This window comes from Theobroma cacao, chromosome 6 (assembly GCF_053813885.1).
Source record: "Theobroma cacao isolate CCN51 chromosome 6, ASM5381388v1, whole genome shotgun sequence".
Classification (NCBI taxonomy): Eukaryota; Viridiplantae; Streptophyta; class Magnoliopsida; order Malvales; family Malvaceae; genus Theobroma; species Theobroma cacao.
Window position 1 is genome coordinate 22,499,391 of NC_142644.1, and position 20,397 is coordinate 22,519,787.

The following is a 20,397-nucleotide window of genomic DNA, read 5'->3' on the forward strand; positions in this document are numbered from 1 at the left end:
TTATGATCCCTTTAACATTTATCCTTGAAATGTCTAGGTTGTAAGATAAGTTCACAAACGGTGGAGTTTATATCAAAACATTTAAAGATCATCAATCTACACATCACCAAGGTGGTCTAAAGTCAAGAAGTTTATTCTTAACTCAACACTTATCACAAGGAAGAAGCAAGGAAGAAATATCTGAAGTTAAGTGCCAAAATGTCAAGAAATTTTGAAGAAACAAAGCTCCAATCGATCCTAGAGCAAGACAAGTCGACCCTATGGAAGAACAGACGAGAAAACTTGAAGAACACAAAGCCATAGTCGCCCTTGACACACCTATAGTCAACCTTGAGGCAGAAAGTTAGTGGAGATGAAGTTCTTCAAAGTCATAATCGACCTTGGCATCCATATAATCGACCTTGAGGAATCTAATGCGCAAAAAAGAGGATTTTTCAAAGTCATAGTTGACCTTGACAAAGCTATAGTCGACCCTCTAAGCTTTGATGTAAAAAATACTAGCTTTTTGGAAGTGGATCGACTGGAGAACTGTTATACTCAACTATAAATAATCTTTGAACACAAAATTCAAAAGGAAAACAGCTAGTTTATTGCCTTAATCACTTCCAATAGCTCCAAGACTTGTTCAACTATAAAAAGGACCATTTAGAAGCATTTCAAAGTGAGGAAGAAAAAAGAAAAAAGGCCAGACTCTTGAAGATCATGGAAGAAAAGAGAGAAAACCAAGGAAAACCAAGCCTACTTGAGTTAAACCTTATTTAAGCTTACACTCCAAGCTTTTTATCCATTGTTAGACATTTTTCCTTCATTGTACTAAACTAGCAAAATTCACCTTTTAGAGGGACTCTTGCTATTTCTTGTAAAGGTTTTAAATCATCTTTGAAAAGTTAGTGTGGGTTTGTGGTTTAGCTTGTTAAAACTCATGAGTTGTGATTGCTCTTGGTAAAAGGCATTTGTAAGATTTATGGTTGAGCCCAATTAAACCATGGATTGTGCTTACTCCTGTTAAAAAGTATTTGTAAGGGTTGTGGTTGCTTTCGAAAAAAGCCATTGTAAAGATTTAATGCTTGATCCCATTAAAAGCACATTTCCTTGAGTGGATTTGAAACTCCTTAGCTTGCTAAAGGAGAAGACGTAGGTATTTGAGAAAGTTGAACCTTTATAGATTTCTTGTGTCTTCATTTTTACTTTTACCTTGAATTGCTACACTTGATTTCAAAAAAACCTATGTCATAAGTTGCTTATGTCTTGATTTATACTTTTCACATTTTGGTTTGCTTCTTTGTTAAAAACCTTTTTGCTATCATTACTTTTTCACTTCTTGTTGAAAGGATTTCTTGAAACATATATCTTAAGATTATTCTTGTTACATTTGAAAATATTTTAAGCTTTTCAAAAGAGATCATTTGCCTATGTTTGATTGAGTAGACTTGACTAAAATTTACATATTCATAATATTCTTCTTTAAATTCTTCTTATGAGCTTTTAAAATGAGTTTCTCATCTAAGGTGGACTATCAAGCCTTCATAGTCGACTATACATTTATTTAAATAGTTTCTGAAAAGGTTTTACTAAAGAGAAACACAACCATATTCGACTAGAGTTTCTACATAGTCGACTATAGCCGTTTACTTCAAGAACACCAAGGCATGCCTTTACCTAAAACCTTGCCTGGTTCTTAACCTCTAATGGTCTTAAACAAGAACCTTTGGTTTTTAAGTGAGAAAGAGTTAGAGAGAGATAAAAAAAAAAGAAGAAAGGATAAAATACACTAACATCTCCAACTTGTCCCTATAATTCCATGCGAGTCCATTAGTTTAAAAAATGAATAACTCGCCTAAAATTCTAAACGATGCTAAAGGAGATTTGAAATAACTATAATACCCATGTAATAAAAAGACCTAATCACATATTATGAAATCCTTAATCACTGTGTTCATCTGTTCTCTCCTTTTTTCAATCGTTCTTTCACTCACTCACACCAATTGCTTAGGGCTCTGCTAGATTTCCTTCTGATTAAAAGCTTCCATTCATATGAAAAGCTTTATCTTATAGTGAAAAAGCAATAAATTAAATTGTTATTTTGAACTTTTTATATCACAACCCAAATCGAGAGTACCTAAATCGTGTGTAAAGGTTAGGATTCATCGATTTTAGTTCATCAATTTTGTTGTGATTGTGGTAAATATTGTGGATTTTGTGATGTTGTAGTGAGGGTTAAGGTTAATTAGGATTTAGGGATTTAGGGTGAAGGTTAAAATTTAGGTTTTGATTAGGATTTGAGAATTTAGGGTGAGGGTTTCAATTAGGGTTCTATTAGTACTTGAAGCTCACTTGAAGCTATTAGGGTGAGGATTAAGGTTTGGGTTCTAGTCTGGGTTTAGGTTCGTGTTTAGGGTCTGGTTTGAGTTTAGGTTTAGGTTTGAAATTAGGGATTTAAGGTTTGGTAAGAAATTGGAAAATCCTCAATTTCTTACGAAACCTTAAATCCCAAACTTTCAAATTGATTGGGTTCGAGTTTAGGTTCGGGTCTAAGTTAGGGTTTGAAATTGAGATTTAGGGTTTGGTACCTAATTTTTTACCAAACCTAAATCTCCAATTTCAAACCCGAACTCGATCAGTTATATAATTAGAGTTTAGGGTTTGATAAGGAATTGAGGATTTCTTAATTTCTTACTAAACCTTAAATCCTTAATTTTAAACTTGAACCCAGACCTAGACCTGAACTTGATCAATTTTGAAATTGGGGATTTAGGGTTTGGTAAAAAATTAAGGATTTGGCTTAAGTTTAGTTTAGGGTACCCTAAACAAAATCGTAACCCTAAATCCCTAATTTATTACCAAACCTTAAATCCCTAATTTCAAACCCTAAACCTGAAACCATTTCCTTAAGTTGATTCGCTTTGAATTTGGGGGTTTGCTAAGTAATTGAGGATTTAGAGTTTAGGTTTTGTTTACCTCAATCAATTTTAAATTGATGGTTTGTGAAATTGGTTTTAATTTGTTTGAGGTTTAAAGGTTTGCATTCAAGAATGGGGTTATTTTTTAGCATTTCATGATTTACAATGCTATTGTAATTTTGATGTTCCAGTCTGGGCATGACAGACATCCTATATGACTTGATGGTGCATTGTAATGGAGTGGTGATGACCATTAAGAATGTGGATCCAGATAGATATTCATTTATAGAGTTGACAAATGATGTGTTTGAGTTGGAGGATGATTCTAATGCTGAGGTAGGGTTTGGTATGTCCATTACATCATGGGTCTCTAAATCAAAGGAGGTTTTTTAACTAAAAAATGATGATGATGTTTTGAAGTTGTTCCAACTAAATGAAGTTGCCAAGGAAATCCACATCCACTTGGACTTAACCCCAACAATTTCCCTATAAACAATGGATTTTGGTAAATGTTCTATTTTTGTAAATGTGAGGCCTGATGTTGCGACTGGTAAGGTTATACTTAGGAAAACCAGGTGACCCAAAAAATTAAGAGAAAATTAGATTTTGCCAAGTATAGTGAGAGGTTTTGTAAGGTTATGCTTGCTTCAGATAGTGAGTTTAATGTGTTTCAAGGTTACAGGACAGATAGCTTGGGGGTGACTAAGGTAACTTATCCTTATGGTGTTTAGAACATTTATGGAATTCCTTGCAAGCATGCAACAACTTGCATAAGTCACAAAAGGGGTGATATACAGCAATATTGTGATAATTACTATTATAAGGAGAATTTCATGCTAGCATACACTTATTACATTCACCTCATTCCTAACATCATAATGACTGAGTTAAGAGGGTAGGTTGATCTAATGGATCCTCCAATGCTCCGCCGTATGCTTGGCAAACTAAAGAAGAACAGAAGAAGGGAACTCAAGGGAAGGCCATCTGGATTTGGCAATGTTAGGAGGAGAAGCACAGACGAATACAAGTGATGAGCTACCACACCCACAAATCTATGGTTCTTAAAATGAAGTATTCCAGCAAGATTGAAACAACTGAAGCGCGAAGGTAAAATTCATCTCTGGTTCTTGAAATGATTTTTTCCTCTATTACTTTCATCATTTCCTCTTTTATGGAATGCCAAATATCAATAAGAAATCTTTTAGATTTCATTAAAAAATCTTGATTTTTAGCTTATCCATTGTGGTTCTTGGAATAATCTAGAAATCTTCCAAAAATCTGGACTTTTGGTTTTGGTTTAAGGGAGTTTGTTTAGGCAAGAACACTGAAGGAAAAGAGGGCAAAATTGTCCTAAAATTCATTAAGAAATGAAGACTGATGGTAGGATTTCTCTGTCGAGCAAAACATATTATTTTGGGACAAGTTGTATATTTTTAAAACTAATGGACTCACATGAAATTATGGGTCAAAGTTGATAGTGCTAGTGTATTTTACCCAAAAAGAAACCAATCCTTGAAAGAGAATTGGAGAGAGAAAAAAAAGAAATTGTAGAGATGTTAATGGGTAGGGTACTCATTAGTTTTCAAGTACCCGTACTTGAACTCGATTAATAAATAAGATACCTAAACCTTACAACTACCTGAATATTTTTAAAATTTACTATCGGAAGCCTATTACTATCCCATTACTTGATAATTACCTGAACTCGTTTAAAAAGTCGATTATATAAAATAATTATTATACTCTTCATGGATACCCAATTATTCAAACCCAAACCCCGTATACAATAATAAATTATATTTTACATTCATACAATTCACTAATAATTAAATTTATAAAAGCAAAAAATCATAAAATTTAAATTTAAATAACAAAAACTAATATCTCAAACAACAACTTGAATATCCAAAAATAAATATCTCAAACAACTTATAAGTTATAGTTATTATTGCTATCATGTTCTTATTTATACATATAAATAAAAGGGTAAAATACATTAACACCCTCATGTTTCAACCATTATTTCACACAGGTTCATTAGTTTTCAAAATAAACACTCCATTTCAAAAAAATATCTTTCATTGAATACATAAGTCTAGCCATTAATCAATCGTTAATATTCCCATTTGTTTGATGATGTGATAATATTGAAAGGATAATTTTACCTTGAATTAATTTTCAAAATTACCAAACTATAATTTTTCAAAACAAAATCTATCCTACCTCTCGCTAGCCGACCACCCCAAGGTCGAATCTGGCTGGGGAATACCAGATTCGACCCAAATTGGTGCTCCCCCGATTTGGGGAGCATAATTTGGTGTTCCCTTAAGGAATGCCAAATCCGACCACGGGGTGGTCGGTCGGTGTAAAGGGGCGTCGCTAGTCGACCAGATAAAAAAGAAAATAGTGAAAAAAGAATAATGGTATTTAGACATTTCATGTTTAGGCATTAACGTCTTTTACATGTTTGGGATAAATTGTTTATTTTAGAAACTAATGGACCCATATGAAATTATGGTTAAAACTTAGGGGTGTTAGTGTATTTTACCCTAAATGAAAGGTTGTTAATAGTTATTATCACTTAATACCAATACTTTAATATGTTTTACTGATGTAAGCATATATGCAACACTAATAATTTTATAAGTTATAATATTTGTAAATTAAAAGTTTTGTTTATAGAATAATGATAATTAACAAATTATTTTATCATAATAAGTATATAATAATGTTTATATATAACTTAAATATATTAATATATTAATCTATTCTTATAACATATTAATACGTAGGATAAAGGCATAGTAATTATTATTAAATATAACCTATATAATCTGGTAACAAGTATGTACTAGATAGTAATGTTTTTATATAAATTAAATATATTAATATTTATAACCTATTAATATAACCTCTTTATATGTAGGATATATGCTTATATAGGCAAAACAATACTATATGTACTACAAGTGTAATAATTACAATATTATTATTTAGGATATTTATTAATCATATATTAATATTAACATATAACATATATCTATTAAAAAAAATCATTTTTGGTTTGTTGAGTCACTCAAGGTCATAGTGGGATGAAAAGGGTCCTAGCTCAATAAGAAGTTTAAAGGTTAAATTTTTCGAAATATTAAAAGAGGGCTATTATTTTGATAAAATATTAAGAATAATCATATCAGATTCTAAAACTTTGCCTTTATGATTACATAATTTGCCTTAATGACTACGGTTTATATATGTCGGTTTATATAGGATATAATCGATCATGGTGAACAATTTGTTACTTAGAAACGTACTTGATGCAAACAAGTTGAAAAGCTCAAATTTTATTGACTGGTTTCATGATATCAAAATTGTCTTGAAACAAAAGCAAAAAGCTTATGTCCTAGATGGTCCTATTCTCGTGGAACCTAGCAATGATGACACAAATGATGCTATAAATGTGTGATGTTAACTAGTATGGCTCCAGATCTTCCAAAGCAACATGAAGCTATGAATGCCTTGGATATTATCTTAAACCTTAGAGAAATGTTCAATAAGGAAAATCGCATAGAGAGATTCAATATTTCAAGGGAATTGTTCTGTTGTAAGATGTCTAAGTGAAGTCCAGTAAGGCTTGATGTGCTTAAGATGATAAGATACATCACTCAACTTGAGCAATTAAGTTGGGTTATGGATCATGATTTGAGCATAGACCTTATACTCTTTTCGCCGTCAGAAAGCTATTCTCAGTTTGTGTTGAATTTCAACATGAACAAGATTGAGGTAATCTTATCGGGTTTATTGAATATGCTCACACAAGCTGAGAACACCATTGTGAAAGGGAAGTCTTCAATTCATCTTGTTTTTTTTTTTATAAAAAATAAAAATAAGAAAAGAAAATTTTGTAAAAAATACAAGGGTGAAAAGGCATCAACTTTGAAAGATATGAAGCCTACTAGAGGAATGAAAAAGGACAAGATGAAAAAGGACAAGGATAATAACAAATGTCATTTTTTAGGCAAATTAAGGCATTGGAGGCGAAATTTCCACTGTAGGTGTGAATTATATGATGATTTATTTTTCACTACTTGGTACATGATACCTTACTCTTTATTAATGTTTTGATATGTATGACATATTGTAGGAACTAATGACAACGAGTAGTGAAGAATAGGACCATGAAGGTGAAAACCTTAGTTGATTGTGATCAAGCTTGTCGGCCTAGATTAGGTTATAGAACAATAAATAATTTTTGAACATTGAATGTTTTCATGGCATGATTGCCAAGATGAGATGTTTTGGTTTTGGGTCTATGGCCGAATATTTTATTTTATGTTTAGGAAACATAGATTTATATTTTGCTAGTATGAGATGCTTAGCTTATAGATATTTATATATTTACATTACATCTTTTTTTATTTTAGAATTATTCTAAATTATTTATCCTTAAGTATAACCTTACATATATAATAATTAATACTAAGTCATAATGATAGGATCATTGTGAGATTATTTTTGTTTGATTATGAATCAAAAAGAAAATTAATGAGATGACTTATATCAAATTGAGTCATAACTCAACGAATTCATAATAGGATTATGAACACATTTAGTCAAGGAGCATTATTATTGAAATCTTATATCTAAATTAAGGTTGCTTAGAACTAAATAACAATTGATTATCATATTGAAGTCATAAGAGATGAATTGCAAAGCATTCCAAACCTAGTTAATTGCATGAACTAACCTTTGAGAGGATTTCATCCCATAACCCTTGATGAACGACTTATGATATGTAAGTATACATAAAAGTTATAGATATAATGCCTCAAAGGAAAGTAAATAAGTTTACTTAGTAAGATTTCTATACATGATAGAAATAGTGGGAGCTAATGACACTTTAAAGGTCAAGGGTTATGAAATTATGAAATCTAATAGATAAGATCTATGCACAAAGATTGATTTAATGGGATGCATAAAGATACATAATTCATCCATTAAATACAAACCATTAGTAGGATACGTATTAATGCACTACTCATATAAGATGAGTCAACTAAATGATTCAACATGAATGATTGGATAATAATCTCTATTCAATGTAATAAATTCAAAGTAGTTGAATACATTGAATAAGATAAACATATTTTGTGCAAATCATAAGGTTAGTGAGAGTAAGATAAGTTACTCATTAAAAGTGTCTAAGATACATTTACTAGTCTAAAAAAAATCGAAATAAGACCAAACGGTTAGAGCCTAAAAAGGGACTTACCAAAAGAATTTAGGATGACATGTTAAACTAGTTTAACATAAAGAGAATCCTGAGTGTTAAAAGTGACATAAAGTCATGATTGGACGGTTCTATTTGAATGGTTCCAAAACAAAGGCTAATTGCATGGTTATATCTATAATCGAATACAAATCCTTTTGTTTAGACTGCAAAAGGAGAGATATTTGGATCATTGGTTTAATAAATCAATAAATGATCCGAATTTTTACAGTAACAACAAGAGCCATAATAATGGAATCAAGGTCTCATTATGACCTAAATTAGTGTTTCGATTATGACAATGGAGATTGTCAAACATATAAATAAACATATTTTCAAATATTGCAACTTGAGTTGTCCTAGTAGAGATACAGTCACTAAGCGAAAAAGTTCGATATTTGATACATTAGCAATTGACTCAAGTGCACGTGGGAGATTGTTGGTATATGCCCTTGAGCCAATTAAATTGGTCAAGGAATATATATTGTCATTTAATGCATACTTAATCGCATAATTATATGTGATAAAAGTTTTTCTTCATGTCAGTACAATAACAACTACATGTGATAGAGGTTTTCTTTTATGATCTATAAATATAAATCAATTATCAAATTGATATTTGATTATGATTTATATTTACTGTCAATATGTTAGAAACCTAATAGGTCACACACATTAAGTGATATGATTGAGATTAAATAAAGATAATTAATTAAGTTGGACTTAATTGAAACAGATCAAAATAAAGTGAGAAAATTAATTAAGTTCACAAAGACTTAATTGAATAAAAATACAAATATTGTATCTAGGGTTACAACTTAGTTTGGCTATATAAATATATTATATTAGTCAACTAAAACTTTAAACCTTCAGTCACTTTTTAGCCGTTTCATAAAAATAAGAAAAAAAAATAGTTTTCTTTGTCTGATAGAGATAAGATTCGGCTAAGCTTGTTTTGATCTATTTTGTTTTCTAAAATTAAAACTTGCTAGCACAAGTAAAAATATTACTTTTGAAAAGGTCTTATTCGGTCACTGTGTGGATTACTGTTAAATGTCGAACACTTGGGTGGCTGGAGATTTGATAAATCTTAAAAGTGAAAAAGCAAAGACTTTGGTTGCAAGATTTTAAACCGTCGTATACTCTTTTCTAGTTTCTTGCTTCATCACAAGCCTTTTGATTTAATTGGTTGTTGATTACGATATTTAGAGTAAGATATGTAATACTTAAACTTATAAATGCTTATAATTAATTGAAAATTATATGAAAAAACATAAACATTGATCATATGGAATTCGATTGTGTTATATTTTTAATTTCATGATTAATTTCATATTTGATTATGAGGTTGATTTCCATAAGTTCAATCCCAAAATAACAGAAAGCCAACGGAGCTATACAACAAATATAACCAACTCCACTCTTCCAATTCTTTAAAGAAAGTAACCTAAACTGAAATCAATTTTTCCAAGTAAACAATTATATAAATTTAGATTATTTTCGTTAATAGACTCAAAGAAAAAGGTCTAAGCAAGGAACCTTTGTGCCAAAATGGTTTGTACTTTATATTATGCATTCATTAAACAATGAGACAGAAAATTGAAAAACTTTTTTTTTTTTGAAAGAGAAAATTGAAAAAACATGGGGGAAGTTTTTCTCTACATTAATAATATTTCGAGCAAGAGGAAAAAAAACCAATAAACATTCTGGTCTTTTCCTTTGTAATGCTATCGTGATTTTCCAGCCAATACTTTTATTCATTTCGAAACAATTAAAATGATGGATCAACTAGAATGCTAGAATTTGTGTTCTAATGGCACCCAACATTGAAACCACACACGAAAAAAGTTTTACATTTGCTAGTCATATTTCTGGGATACAATGCCCTTAAAATCATTCATATATAAATGAGAGCAGCAATGGGAAGCTCACAATCAATTAATAGCGCCTTCTAAACCACAGGAGTTAATAGTGGTCTGTTGAGAAAATGTGCCTCCAAGTTCCCAATCACAAGATCAGCCATGGCTTGCCGGGTTTCCACTGTGCCACTTCCTACATGAGGTAATAGCACCACATTGTCAAGCCCAAAAAGCTCTTCTGGTACTTCAGGCTCATGTTCAAAAACATCAAGCCCTGCGCCTCCTAACCGGCGTTCAACCAATGCAGAAACCAGCTCAGGTTCATCAACGTGAGGGCCCCTCCCAACATTGATGAGAACACCCTTTGGACCCAACGCATCAATGACTTCCCGGTTAATAATGTGAAGGGTTTCTTCAGTCAGAGAACAAGCAACAACCAAGATATCACAATTGGCAGCCAGCTCAACAACACCTGGATAATATTTGTATTTTATTTCTGGTTTCTCTGTTCTAGAGTAGTAACTAATAGGGCAGCTAAATGCTTCAGCTCTCTTGGCAACCGCCATGCCAATCCTGCCCAGCCCAATAATGCCAACTTTTTTTCCAGTGAACTGAAATCATGGAAAATTAGTACTTGTCAAAGGGGAAGGAAAAGAAAGGGAACAACGGAGGGGAGAAAAACCCTTATATGTGGTATCCTCAAATCTGAAGCAACATTTATATAACAAAAACCAAGTTAACAAGGAGTCCAATCTCCATAATCTGTTTCTCATGCCAAATTAAGGAAACTATATAATAGTCGGTGACAAAAGGTTATGATAGCTGAAATAAGCTTCATCACTATTGTTCCAGGCACAGCTCAAAAAATAACATCTTCAAAAATTTCCAAACAAATGGACTCCAAGTTCTATTGAAAACTCCTTCTCAATTTAAAGAGCAAAAAAGCAAACTTGTTCTCACTTAATCTTACAAGGAAAAGAGAATAAGAGTTCAGCAAAACAAACTTTTCTTTAAAAGTTGAGACTAAAATTCTCAAAGGTGAGCAAAAGCATAGCACTTTAAAAAAATCGTGCAATGTAATAAGCATGCACTGCTGCACCTTTCTCAAGTAGGGGGTTGACCTTGCAAAAGCAAATTACAAACAATTTTTAGTACAAGTGAAGTACAGACAAAGCAGTAACAGACTTATCATCCCATTTGCATGAGAGAGTGATAAACCTCATGCAAAGCAGAAAGGTATGTACTCAATGACTTGAGTTGTGTGTAAATATAGAATGTGAATGTTAGCTACTTAGTTTTATTGAAACAAGTAAAAAGGTATGTTATCATTAGAATAAGGGCCACAGTTGCAGGACTACTATTAACTGGATGCTGGACCAATTTCTAATAAGTTGAAAACGGAAGAAAACTAATTTATAGAATATAAGCAGGAGCTACCAATGGAAAGATATATAATGAGGAATGTAACCACCACCCCATGTTCCTTCAGAATACCTATGCATATAATGGAGGAGTCAAGCACTGTAGAATAGCTAATCAATCATCCATTTTCAGTTAATTCACACCACTGTGGACATTAATAGAAGAAACAATTCCCCTGAATTAGCTTGCGGCCTATCTCCAAAGCAGTTTACACCCCCCTCTGTACTTGTACCTAAAATCGTTTCAGCTTGTGTTATCCTGGTATGTAAGTCCTTCTGAGTTGCTATATGTATCACAGAGCAGACATATAGAAAAACTATATATATATATATATATAAGGAAAAAATATAGTTACAAAGACATTCACATAATTGTTGTATTGCACAAAGATGGATGTATCTCTATGTCACAGAAATCTATGATAAAAATATGACGACAATAATTTTCATATAGTGCTATAGATTTATGCCTTATGGTACTAAATGCGGCCCATTTGAGCTGTCAAATGAATAAAAAAGTACAAGAGCAACCCAAATACCTGCTCCACTAGAAAACTAGACCTAAACTAACTCATCCTTGGCTCAGTCAGACTCGTTATTCATTAATAGAAGGGCAAACAAAAAAGTCATACAGGGTGGTATACTACACTATTCCACAGGTAAAATCTTCTACACCCAAATATCATCCTAATGGCTGCTCTCCAACTTGAAGAACTAGAAGGTTTTAAATGATGAGCTTTATGCTCATAAAGTTTTACTCTGAGTAGTGGTTTATATCAACTGTCAAACTGGCTAACATAGCAGAAAAACATAAATCCATCCAATTTTAAGAAGCCCAAATATCAAAAATTTCAAACATGAAGGCAGAAAGTCCCAACAAACGCACTCTTGCCACAATGTTATATTAGCAAGAATTTCATTAGTTTCAATAAAACTTCCTGAATAAAAGCATTTGGATCATTCTTCGACAGGCCTCTAAAGACTTTACTATGGTTTTTGTTATCGAGCATCTGAATATTAGTTCATCATGTGAAACACCATAAATCATTAAGATTTAAAAGCATACTGAACATGATGAAATCCAAAGAGAGAAAACTAATACCATGAGGTCAAATTCAGCAATAGCGCTAGCATAATCATCTGACATATACATACCAAAGTTATGCCATACCAAAGTCTGTTTGATTGTTTCTAATCACCTCTAGAACACTAAATCAGTAATGCAGCCACCACAAAGCAATTACTTGAGAGGATAAGGGGGAAAGCAACCAACCATGATTACAAGCATAAGCTTGTATCTTAAACTAAATGCATTATTTTGCTAGCTGAATGCTAATGTAAGCTATTTTTTACTCCCCTGCTTCTTTCGGACCCACAGCCTTCAATCAGTTACATAACCATCACGACACATAAATATTCAAGGATTCACTTAAAAACCACAAAGCAGAGCATCCACTTTAATTTTCCAGCATGCAGAATGAGATGCCGTTGATGCATTCAGAACTTCAAATAGGACTTGGGACAATATGTACCTCTTCAATGCAAAAAAAAAAAAAAACCAACAATAACAATAAATATATTACCAAGCATAACTGCAAGTCTGCAACAAACCTTCATTGCTTCCACAAAGCATCATCCTACAATCAAATTCTACTGCAGACAAAAACCAACACTGACTGCAAAGCCAAGTAACCACCCACCCACTAATTAGAGAAAAGCAAAGCACATAATCCACTTGAAGCAACACAAGTCAATTAGAAAAATACAATAACAGTTAAAACCAAAATAACATTTTCTCACTATAAAAAAAAATACTGAGCCCCCCAAACTAAAAGCACATGACAGAACAGTTAAGCGAGGAACAAATGAACAATTCAGCAGAATCCAAGAGCAGTCCAGAAAGGCTAATATCATCAAAATCATAAAACACAGAAACCAAAAACCAAAAGGAAGGCAACGAACTACTCACTATCAAACAAAACAAAATGGCAAAATTATGATAACAAAATAAGTCAACGAACCTTAGTAGTCAACCTATAGTCCCCTTTCTTCCACTTGCCACTCCTCACATACCGATCACTCTCACAAAGCTTCCTCAACACCGCCAACATCAAGCCAATCGCCAAATCCGCCACGTCATCAGTCAAAACGTCAGGTGTATTGGTAACTCGGATACCCTTTTCTTTACACTTTGCCAAATCCATCTTGTCAAGCCCCACACTGAAGCTGGCAACAATCTCCAGCTTGGGCAACACCTCGATCAGCTCCGCATCGGCACCGGCCGAGGAGTTTCCTACAACTGCACGGATTGAGTTTTTGTTAGTAGCCAGAAATGCAGATTTCTCCGGAACTGTCCAGAACCTGAAGAGGTTGAAACGCTTCTCGAGTTCATGTTCGAGGTAAGAGTTCATGGGGCAAACCATGAGAACTCCAATTGATTCCATTTTTGGTCGAAGTTTGAGAGAGAGTAAGGTGGAATTTAAACCCAATAAGTTTGGAAAAGTGAGGAGGGAGGGCAGTGATGGAGATTGAGTAGGGCTGTGAACCAGTAGAAGGAATGGAAGGAAAAGAATTATGGTCAAAAGGGTTGTAGATGACAGAAGGCGTGGAGATATCCAAGAATGTGGTGAGGAAGTGCCAACATTTTCCACATGGCACGAATCAATGCTTTCAATTTTTCTTTTTTATTTATTTGTTAGTTTCTGAAGGTTCAACATATTTACTGGTTTTAATGTTTTAAGTTTTGATGCCAAGTTATTTAACGACAAAAAAGTTTTAATGTCAAATTAAATTGTTAATCTGTATAAAATAGAAAAGCCCAATTTTTTGAGATATTTAATTTATTCAAAATAAAGTATGCTTAATCTGATGCAAAATTATAAAGAAAAATTCAAAGTATAAAGTTTTCTTATAATTATTGCCCAGTACTTTTGTTTTTGAATCCGCAAATTACTTTGTTTTTTTTAAAAATAGAATATTTAAAAATATTTTTAAGCTATTTAAAAATTTTAAATAAATTTTTATTCTTTTATTATCAAATATATCATATAACATTAATGTAATATATTAACATATCGTAATAGATAATGACGTGACATATTAATATAATTATATGATATTTTTAACACTCCACGTAAGTATTGTCACGTGCGAGAATTTAAACCAAACATTGTGTTGTCTTAAATTCTGAAAATAGAATTTAAGTAAGTTTATAAATCATGGGTCTACGTTTCAACTCAAAAGACATGCCTTTTCAAAGCTTAATTAAGCTTATATATCACGGATCTATGTTCTCAACCTAAAAGACATACTTGATAAGTAGTGAAAGACTCATATTTATATTCTCAAAACCTACCCCATCTTTTATTAACATGGGATCCATGACATCTTACACTAGTTTGGGTCTACCTCGACCTCATGTATCTCTCATGGCGACCTCACATAAATGAAGATCCAAGTTTACTTTGATACTAAATGTCATGGGTCGGAACTTAAGCCCAACCTCGTGAAAAGTTTCGAGCATACTCAGAGAAGAAATCATATCCACATAATGCAACGGAATATAAACATACAAAATAGAAACTAGCGTTGGATCACTTATGTTGCCTTGTTGATCGATTAAAAGCAAATACAAACAAACGTATGGTTAGCCATATAACTTAAGAAGTGATTTCCAAAAATCACATGTCAAAATCCCATAACTTGATCGTACACCAAAGTCGAGTTGTCTCAAACCAAGGTTGTTCATGTGTCTAGCCTCTAATGGTGATCCACATAAATGTCAATTGAAAAACCTACATTATGTTGGGATTATGTGGTGTTATGATGCTATGCTAGTAGCCAAGATTTTTTGAAAAATCTCACATCTCAAAGATTATTTGTTTTTGGCTTTAAAAGAAGACAAGAAAAATTTTTCTTAAGAAAACGATGCCTAAGGCTTGGGTTTTTCTCTTTTATTTTTCTATTGTCTTTTCTCATTTCTTTCCCACAAAGTATGGCACACATGTAAAAGGAATTTATAGTTAGGTTATAATGCTAATCCAACTTTTGGTTTATTGCATTTTAATCCTTCCACTTAATTACACAATTTGATTAAGTCCATCTTGGAAATTCCTAATTTTCAATTAAATACCAATCTCATTTTAATTTCACATTGTCATCTTATTGTATGTGACCCATTGGGTCTTCAACATGTTGGTAATAAATATAAATTAATTCAATTAAGAATTTATATTTATAGATCATAAGCATCATCTAATAATATATCATGACAACCTAAATGTCAAGAGAGTCAATATGGTTTGATTAACTTTCCATACTTTCTAACTTATCCATATTAGTCCTATAGCTTCCATATTGACCTATTAAGATTGCTTTAACCAAGGACTTTCAATCAATATAATCCATGACCAAATGAAATATGTCATCTTCAAATCACTTGGGGTGATAAATCCTCTTTGACATATTCATTTATCTTAGCATGAATCATGTCACACCCAAAAACACCTTATTTAGGTATCAGGTCGCTTGTTGACCCATAAAGGTGAAATCAAAGTATGACAATCATATACAAAATGATTTAGTATAACAAGTCTAAAGATTACTTACAGTACTGACACATGAGAGTATTTTTATAGACACTTGAGTGAAATACCAAATGAAACTCTCATAGCGGGTCATGTTCAGTGAACTTGTTTCTTAACAAGTACCCACATTCTATCCCCAAGTATTTCACATACTTCAACTTATTAAATCGGTTGCTTACCTCTAAAATAAAGAGGCTTAACATATGGCAGTTTTGAAGCATTATCAATGCTCTTATTCTTGACAATACAATGACCAAGAACATATTTAGGAACAAGGCTTTGATGCATAAAAATATCATAATTATAACTTTTATAATTTCTTTACAAGGTCATTATATTCCAAGGATTTTATTTACACAAGTCTCTAATGACTCTTTATAAACAAACTCACAGATAAAAAAAATACCTCACACACATTATATAAAATATTCATAATATATTTAATATGAAATATGACTAATTAATGTAGTGTTTTATAAGCACAAAATCAATTGGCTTGTAAGGCTTACACTAACAATCTCCCACTAGCACTAAAGCCAATTGCCCATGTATCTAATACTAAAGCCCACTAAGTGGCGATCATGTTTTTGCTGGGACAGAACTTTAGTGAGAATGTTAGCTAAGTTATCCTCTATGGGTACTCTTTCTATATTAATATCACATCTCCTAATGATCTCCATGATTAGGTGATAACGCCGCAATACATGTTTGGACCGTTGATGAGACCTTGGTTCCTTTGCTTGTGCAATGGCTCCAGTGTTGTCAAAGTACAAAGTTTACAGGATCAACAATACTAGGAACCATACCAAGTTCAGTTATGAACTTCTTGATCCAAACTCCCTCTTTCATTGCCTCAGATGTGAAGATGTATTCAGCCTCGATTGTGGAATCTATAGTCGTTGCTTGCTTGAAACTTTTCCAACTAACTAAACCACCATTTAAGGCAAATATCAACCCATCTTGCGATTTGTTGTCATTGTTATCGGATTAGAATGCAGCATCTCCATATCCATTAACTTGTAGTTCAACCCCTTCATAGACCAAAAAAACATCCTTAGTTATTTCCAAAAACTTAAGGATATTTTTCACAGCAATTTAATGACTTTCACCTGGATTCGATTGGTATTTGCTCATGACACTAGGAGCATACGCCACATTTGGTCTAATACATAACATGACATACATGATGGACCCAATAGTCGAAGCATATGGTATTTTGTCCTATCTCATCCTCTCTTTTTGTGTCTTCGGACACATATCTTTTGAGAGATGAATGCCATCTGACATAGGCAAATGTCCCTTCTTAGACTTAATCATGCTAAACCTCTTTAGTACCTTGTCTATGTAAGTGGATTGGGACAATCCTAGCAGCGTATTTGATTAATCTCCATAAATCCTTATTCTCAGAACATAGACCGTTTCTCCTAAATCCTTCATGGAGAATTGTTTGGATAGCCAAATCTTAATAGTCTATAGCATCGGTATATCATTTCTTATTAGCAATATGTCATTACATAAAGTACTAAGAATATGACTGCTTGTCCATTTACCTTCTTGTAAACACATAGATTATCAAGATTCTTGACGAAATCATATTCTTTAATTTTTTCATCAAATTTGATGTTTCAGCTCCTAGATGTTTGCTTTAACACATAAATGGACTTTTAAAGTTTGCACATTTTATGTTGATCCTCTTTGGATGTAAAACTTTTAGGTTGTATCATATACACTTTTTCTTGCAAATTCCCATTAAAGAATGTTGTCTTTTCATCCATCCATCATATCTTATAATTATGATATGCAGCAATAGCAAGCAAAATCTGAATGGATTTAATCATGGCAACAAGCAAGAAGGTTTTTGCATAATTGTTGATGATTTCTCACGTAAATGCACATATCGTTAACAAGTAATATAATAGTAAGTAGAATTCGTTCCCATGGAGAATTGAATTAATTCCTAATTGCTAACTACTAAAATTTTAATACTCTAATCTTATCCAAACAATCTAATTATTAAAAAGAAAAATTAAAACTAATAACTAAAACTAATATAAAATCTATTAGTAAAATTATTTTATTAAATTAAAGTGACTACTAGACCTAAGATTATGATATCCCTCAATACTTCATATAAATATTGTCTCGCTCTTAACTCAGTTTAATGGATTACATTGTTAACCTAGAGTGTTAAATTATTTACAAGCTTCTGTCGAGTTTCTCATAAAAATACATCTCCCAATTAATTTACTATATGTCTATGCAAATTAAATTGAAGAAAGATTCATTAAGTTGATGCTTTAATTTTGGCTACGTATGGCTTATAGTTGTATGTCTACCCTATATGCAAATCAAACCACCTAATCAACTAAATGCATTCGATTATACACTATTCTATTCAAAGTTTACCTAAATCTCCTTCATTAAGGTTTAACTTAGGTTTCCAATTCAATCTAATTTGTGATCAGGCAATTAGAAGCATTAAGAACAGAATAAAATAAACAACTTAAATCCATCAAATATAAGTAAAAGAGAGATAAATAAATCAGACTACACATTGAGTTCAATCATAATCTTAAATAAATGAATTAGTTTCCATTAAGTCATGTATCATCATCAAACCAAATTTAAACATTAAAAAAAAAAACCAAGAAAATAAGAGAATAACAAAAAGATAGAAAAATCAAGGAATTGTATTCTTGATATCAAAATCTCCATGAATCCTTCAAATTCTTCTTAGCTTCAATGACTTTGTGGCTTAACTCTTGGCTGTCAATCTGGTGTTTCGTTATCTCCTAAAAGTCCTCCAAAAGGTTATTTTTATAGGACTTTAAAGTTAAGCCAAGTTGGATGAAGAAAGAAGTCAATTTCAATAAGGATTTCCTCATCAAACTGCGAGAGCTGCGGCCTACTACCTCCAAAGTAGAGGCCTTGACCATTAAATAGCAGAAATCGTAATTGTTTTAGGACTACTACAGTGCTCCAATTTTGACAAGATGTTTAACCCTCTTACAGGCCAAGCTAGGAAAAGTGGTAAACTTGAAAGTTGTAGCTATTTTTTCTTAGCTTTCCAATGGACTAAGAATCACTTCATTTGGAGCTCTGTAGAGAGAGTTATGGTCAAAATACTGAAATATATGTAGTAAAGATCTGCACCTTGAAATTGCTCTTCTGCTTCCACTAAAATACTTCTTTCATGAAATACCTACAAAAGCACAAATAAATTAATAACAACCTATTTTAATCACACTAACACCAAATTAAGCATAAAATTAACTAGGATTAGATTGACTCACATAAATTAACTAACCTTAAACAATTTAAATAAACCTACTAATTTCTGTACTTTATTATAAGAACTAAACTAAATTACTATAAAAATTAAGCCCAAATATCTCTATATCATAGAGTTATCACTTCCCAAACTTAAGATTTTGCTAGTCCTTGAGCAAAACATAGAAAAGAAACTAACTTACGAAAATCAAATTCAATTAATGAAAACTAAAATAAATATAGTTACTACTACTACTACTACTAGAGATAAAGTGCACTAACTTAATGATTCTTTATAATTTTCTCAAAAGTAAGTTTATCAATCATTAACTTAAGGAAAAATATAGGCATCATTTAAATTCATGTTTCAATTCTAATACAAGCACATTCTCGAATGGATTTCTGTGTGTGTGTGTGAAACTTTTTACCAAGAATATCAAGATATCTAGATGAGTTTATGCCAACACAAGTTTCAAATTAGTAATAAATTTCATAGGTTTACTTTTCATCTCTCTCTCCACTAAATAAACTAACACCAAGCTAGGGATTAATAAGACTTTATAACGCTTGTAATGTATGGCTAGGGTCCAAGTATGATAAAAGATAATAATGTGACTCAAATCACTCTAAGCACATAATTATTCTAAGACCTATCTATAAAGCTCTATTTTCCTTCTCCAAGTACACATTTTCTTCCACATTTGAACTTTTTTTTTCCTCTTTCTTTTTCAACACATTTTTTTTTTCATAATTTCATAATTTCACACTCCCAAACTTATTTTCTTTGTATTGTAGATAGTGAGGTGATTTTTAATATCTTGAACTTCTTTTTTTTTTCTTTTTTTTCACATCAACATCACTTTTCTACCTTTTCCAACGTTTGGCTCAATTTAAATTTCCTAAAACAATATACATGCTTAGGAGTGAGGGTTGCAAAATTGAAAAATTAATTTTAAAGTTAAGTTCAATTATTATGTAGTTAAACAAAGAAAAGGGAAATTAGGCTCAAAAGGGGTATACTAGGGATAAAGATTTAATAAGGGAGACGTTTTAGGCTCAAACGGTCCAAATATGGCCTAAATAATCTCTCTAACT

At 32.0% G+C, this 20,397-nt stretch overlaps 1 protein-coding gene across 1 annotated transcript; it reads right to left on the reverse strand.

The window, feature by feature from the left end:
• Positions 1-9,902: 9,902 nt before the first annotated feature.
• Positions 9,903-14,090, reverse strand: LOC18595944 (D-isomer specific 2-hydroxyacid dehydrogenase family protein). The gene is made up of 2 exons (XM_007024122.3): positions 13,468-14,090; positions 9,903-10,636 (listed from the first exon to the last, which is right to left on the reverse strand). Exons 1-2 carry the CDS (start codon positions 13,888-13,890, stop codon positions 10,118-10,120), a joined length of 942 nt encoding a protein of 313 aa, XP_007024184.3. The 5' UTR covers positions 13,891-14,090; the 3' UTR covers positions 9,903-10,117.
• Between the last annotated feature and the right edge of the window lie 6,307 nt (positions 14,091-20,397).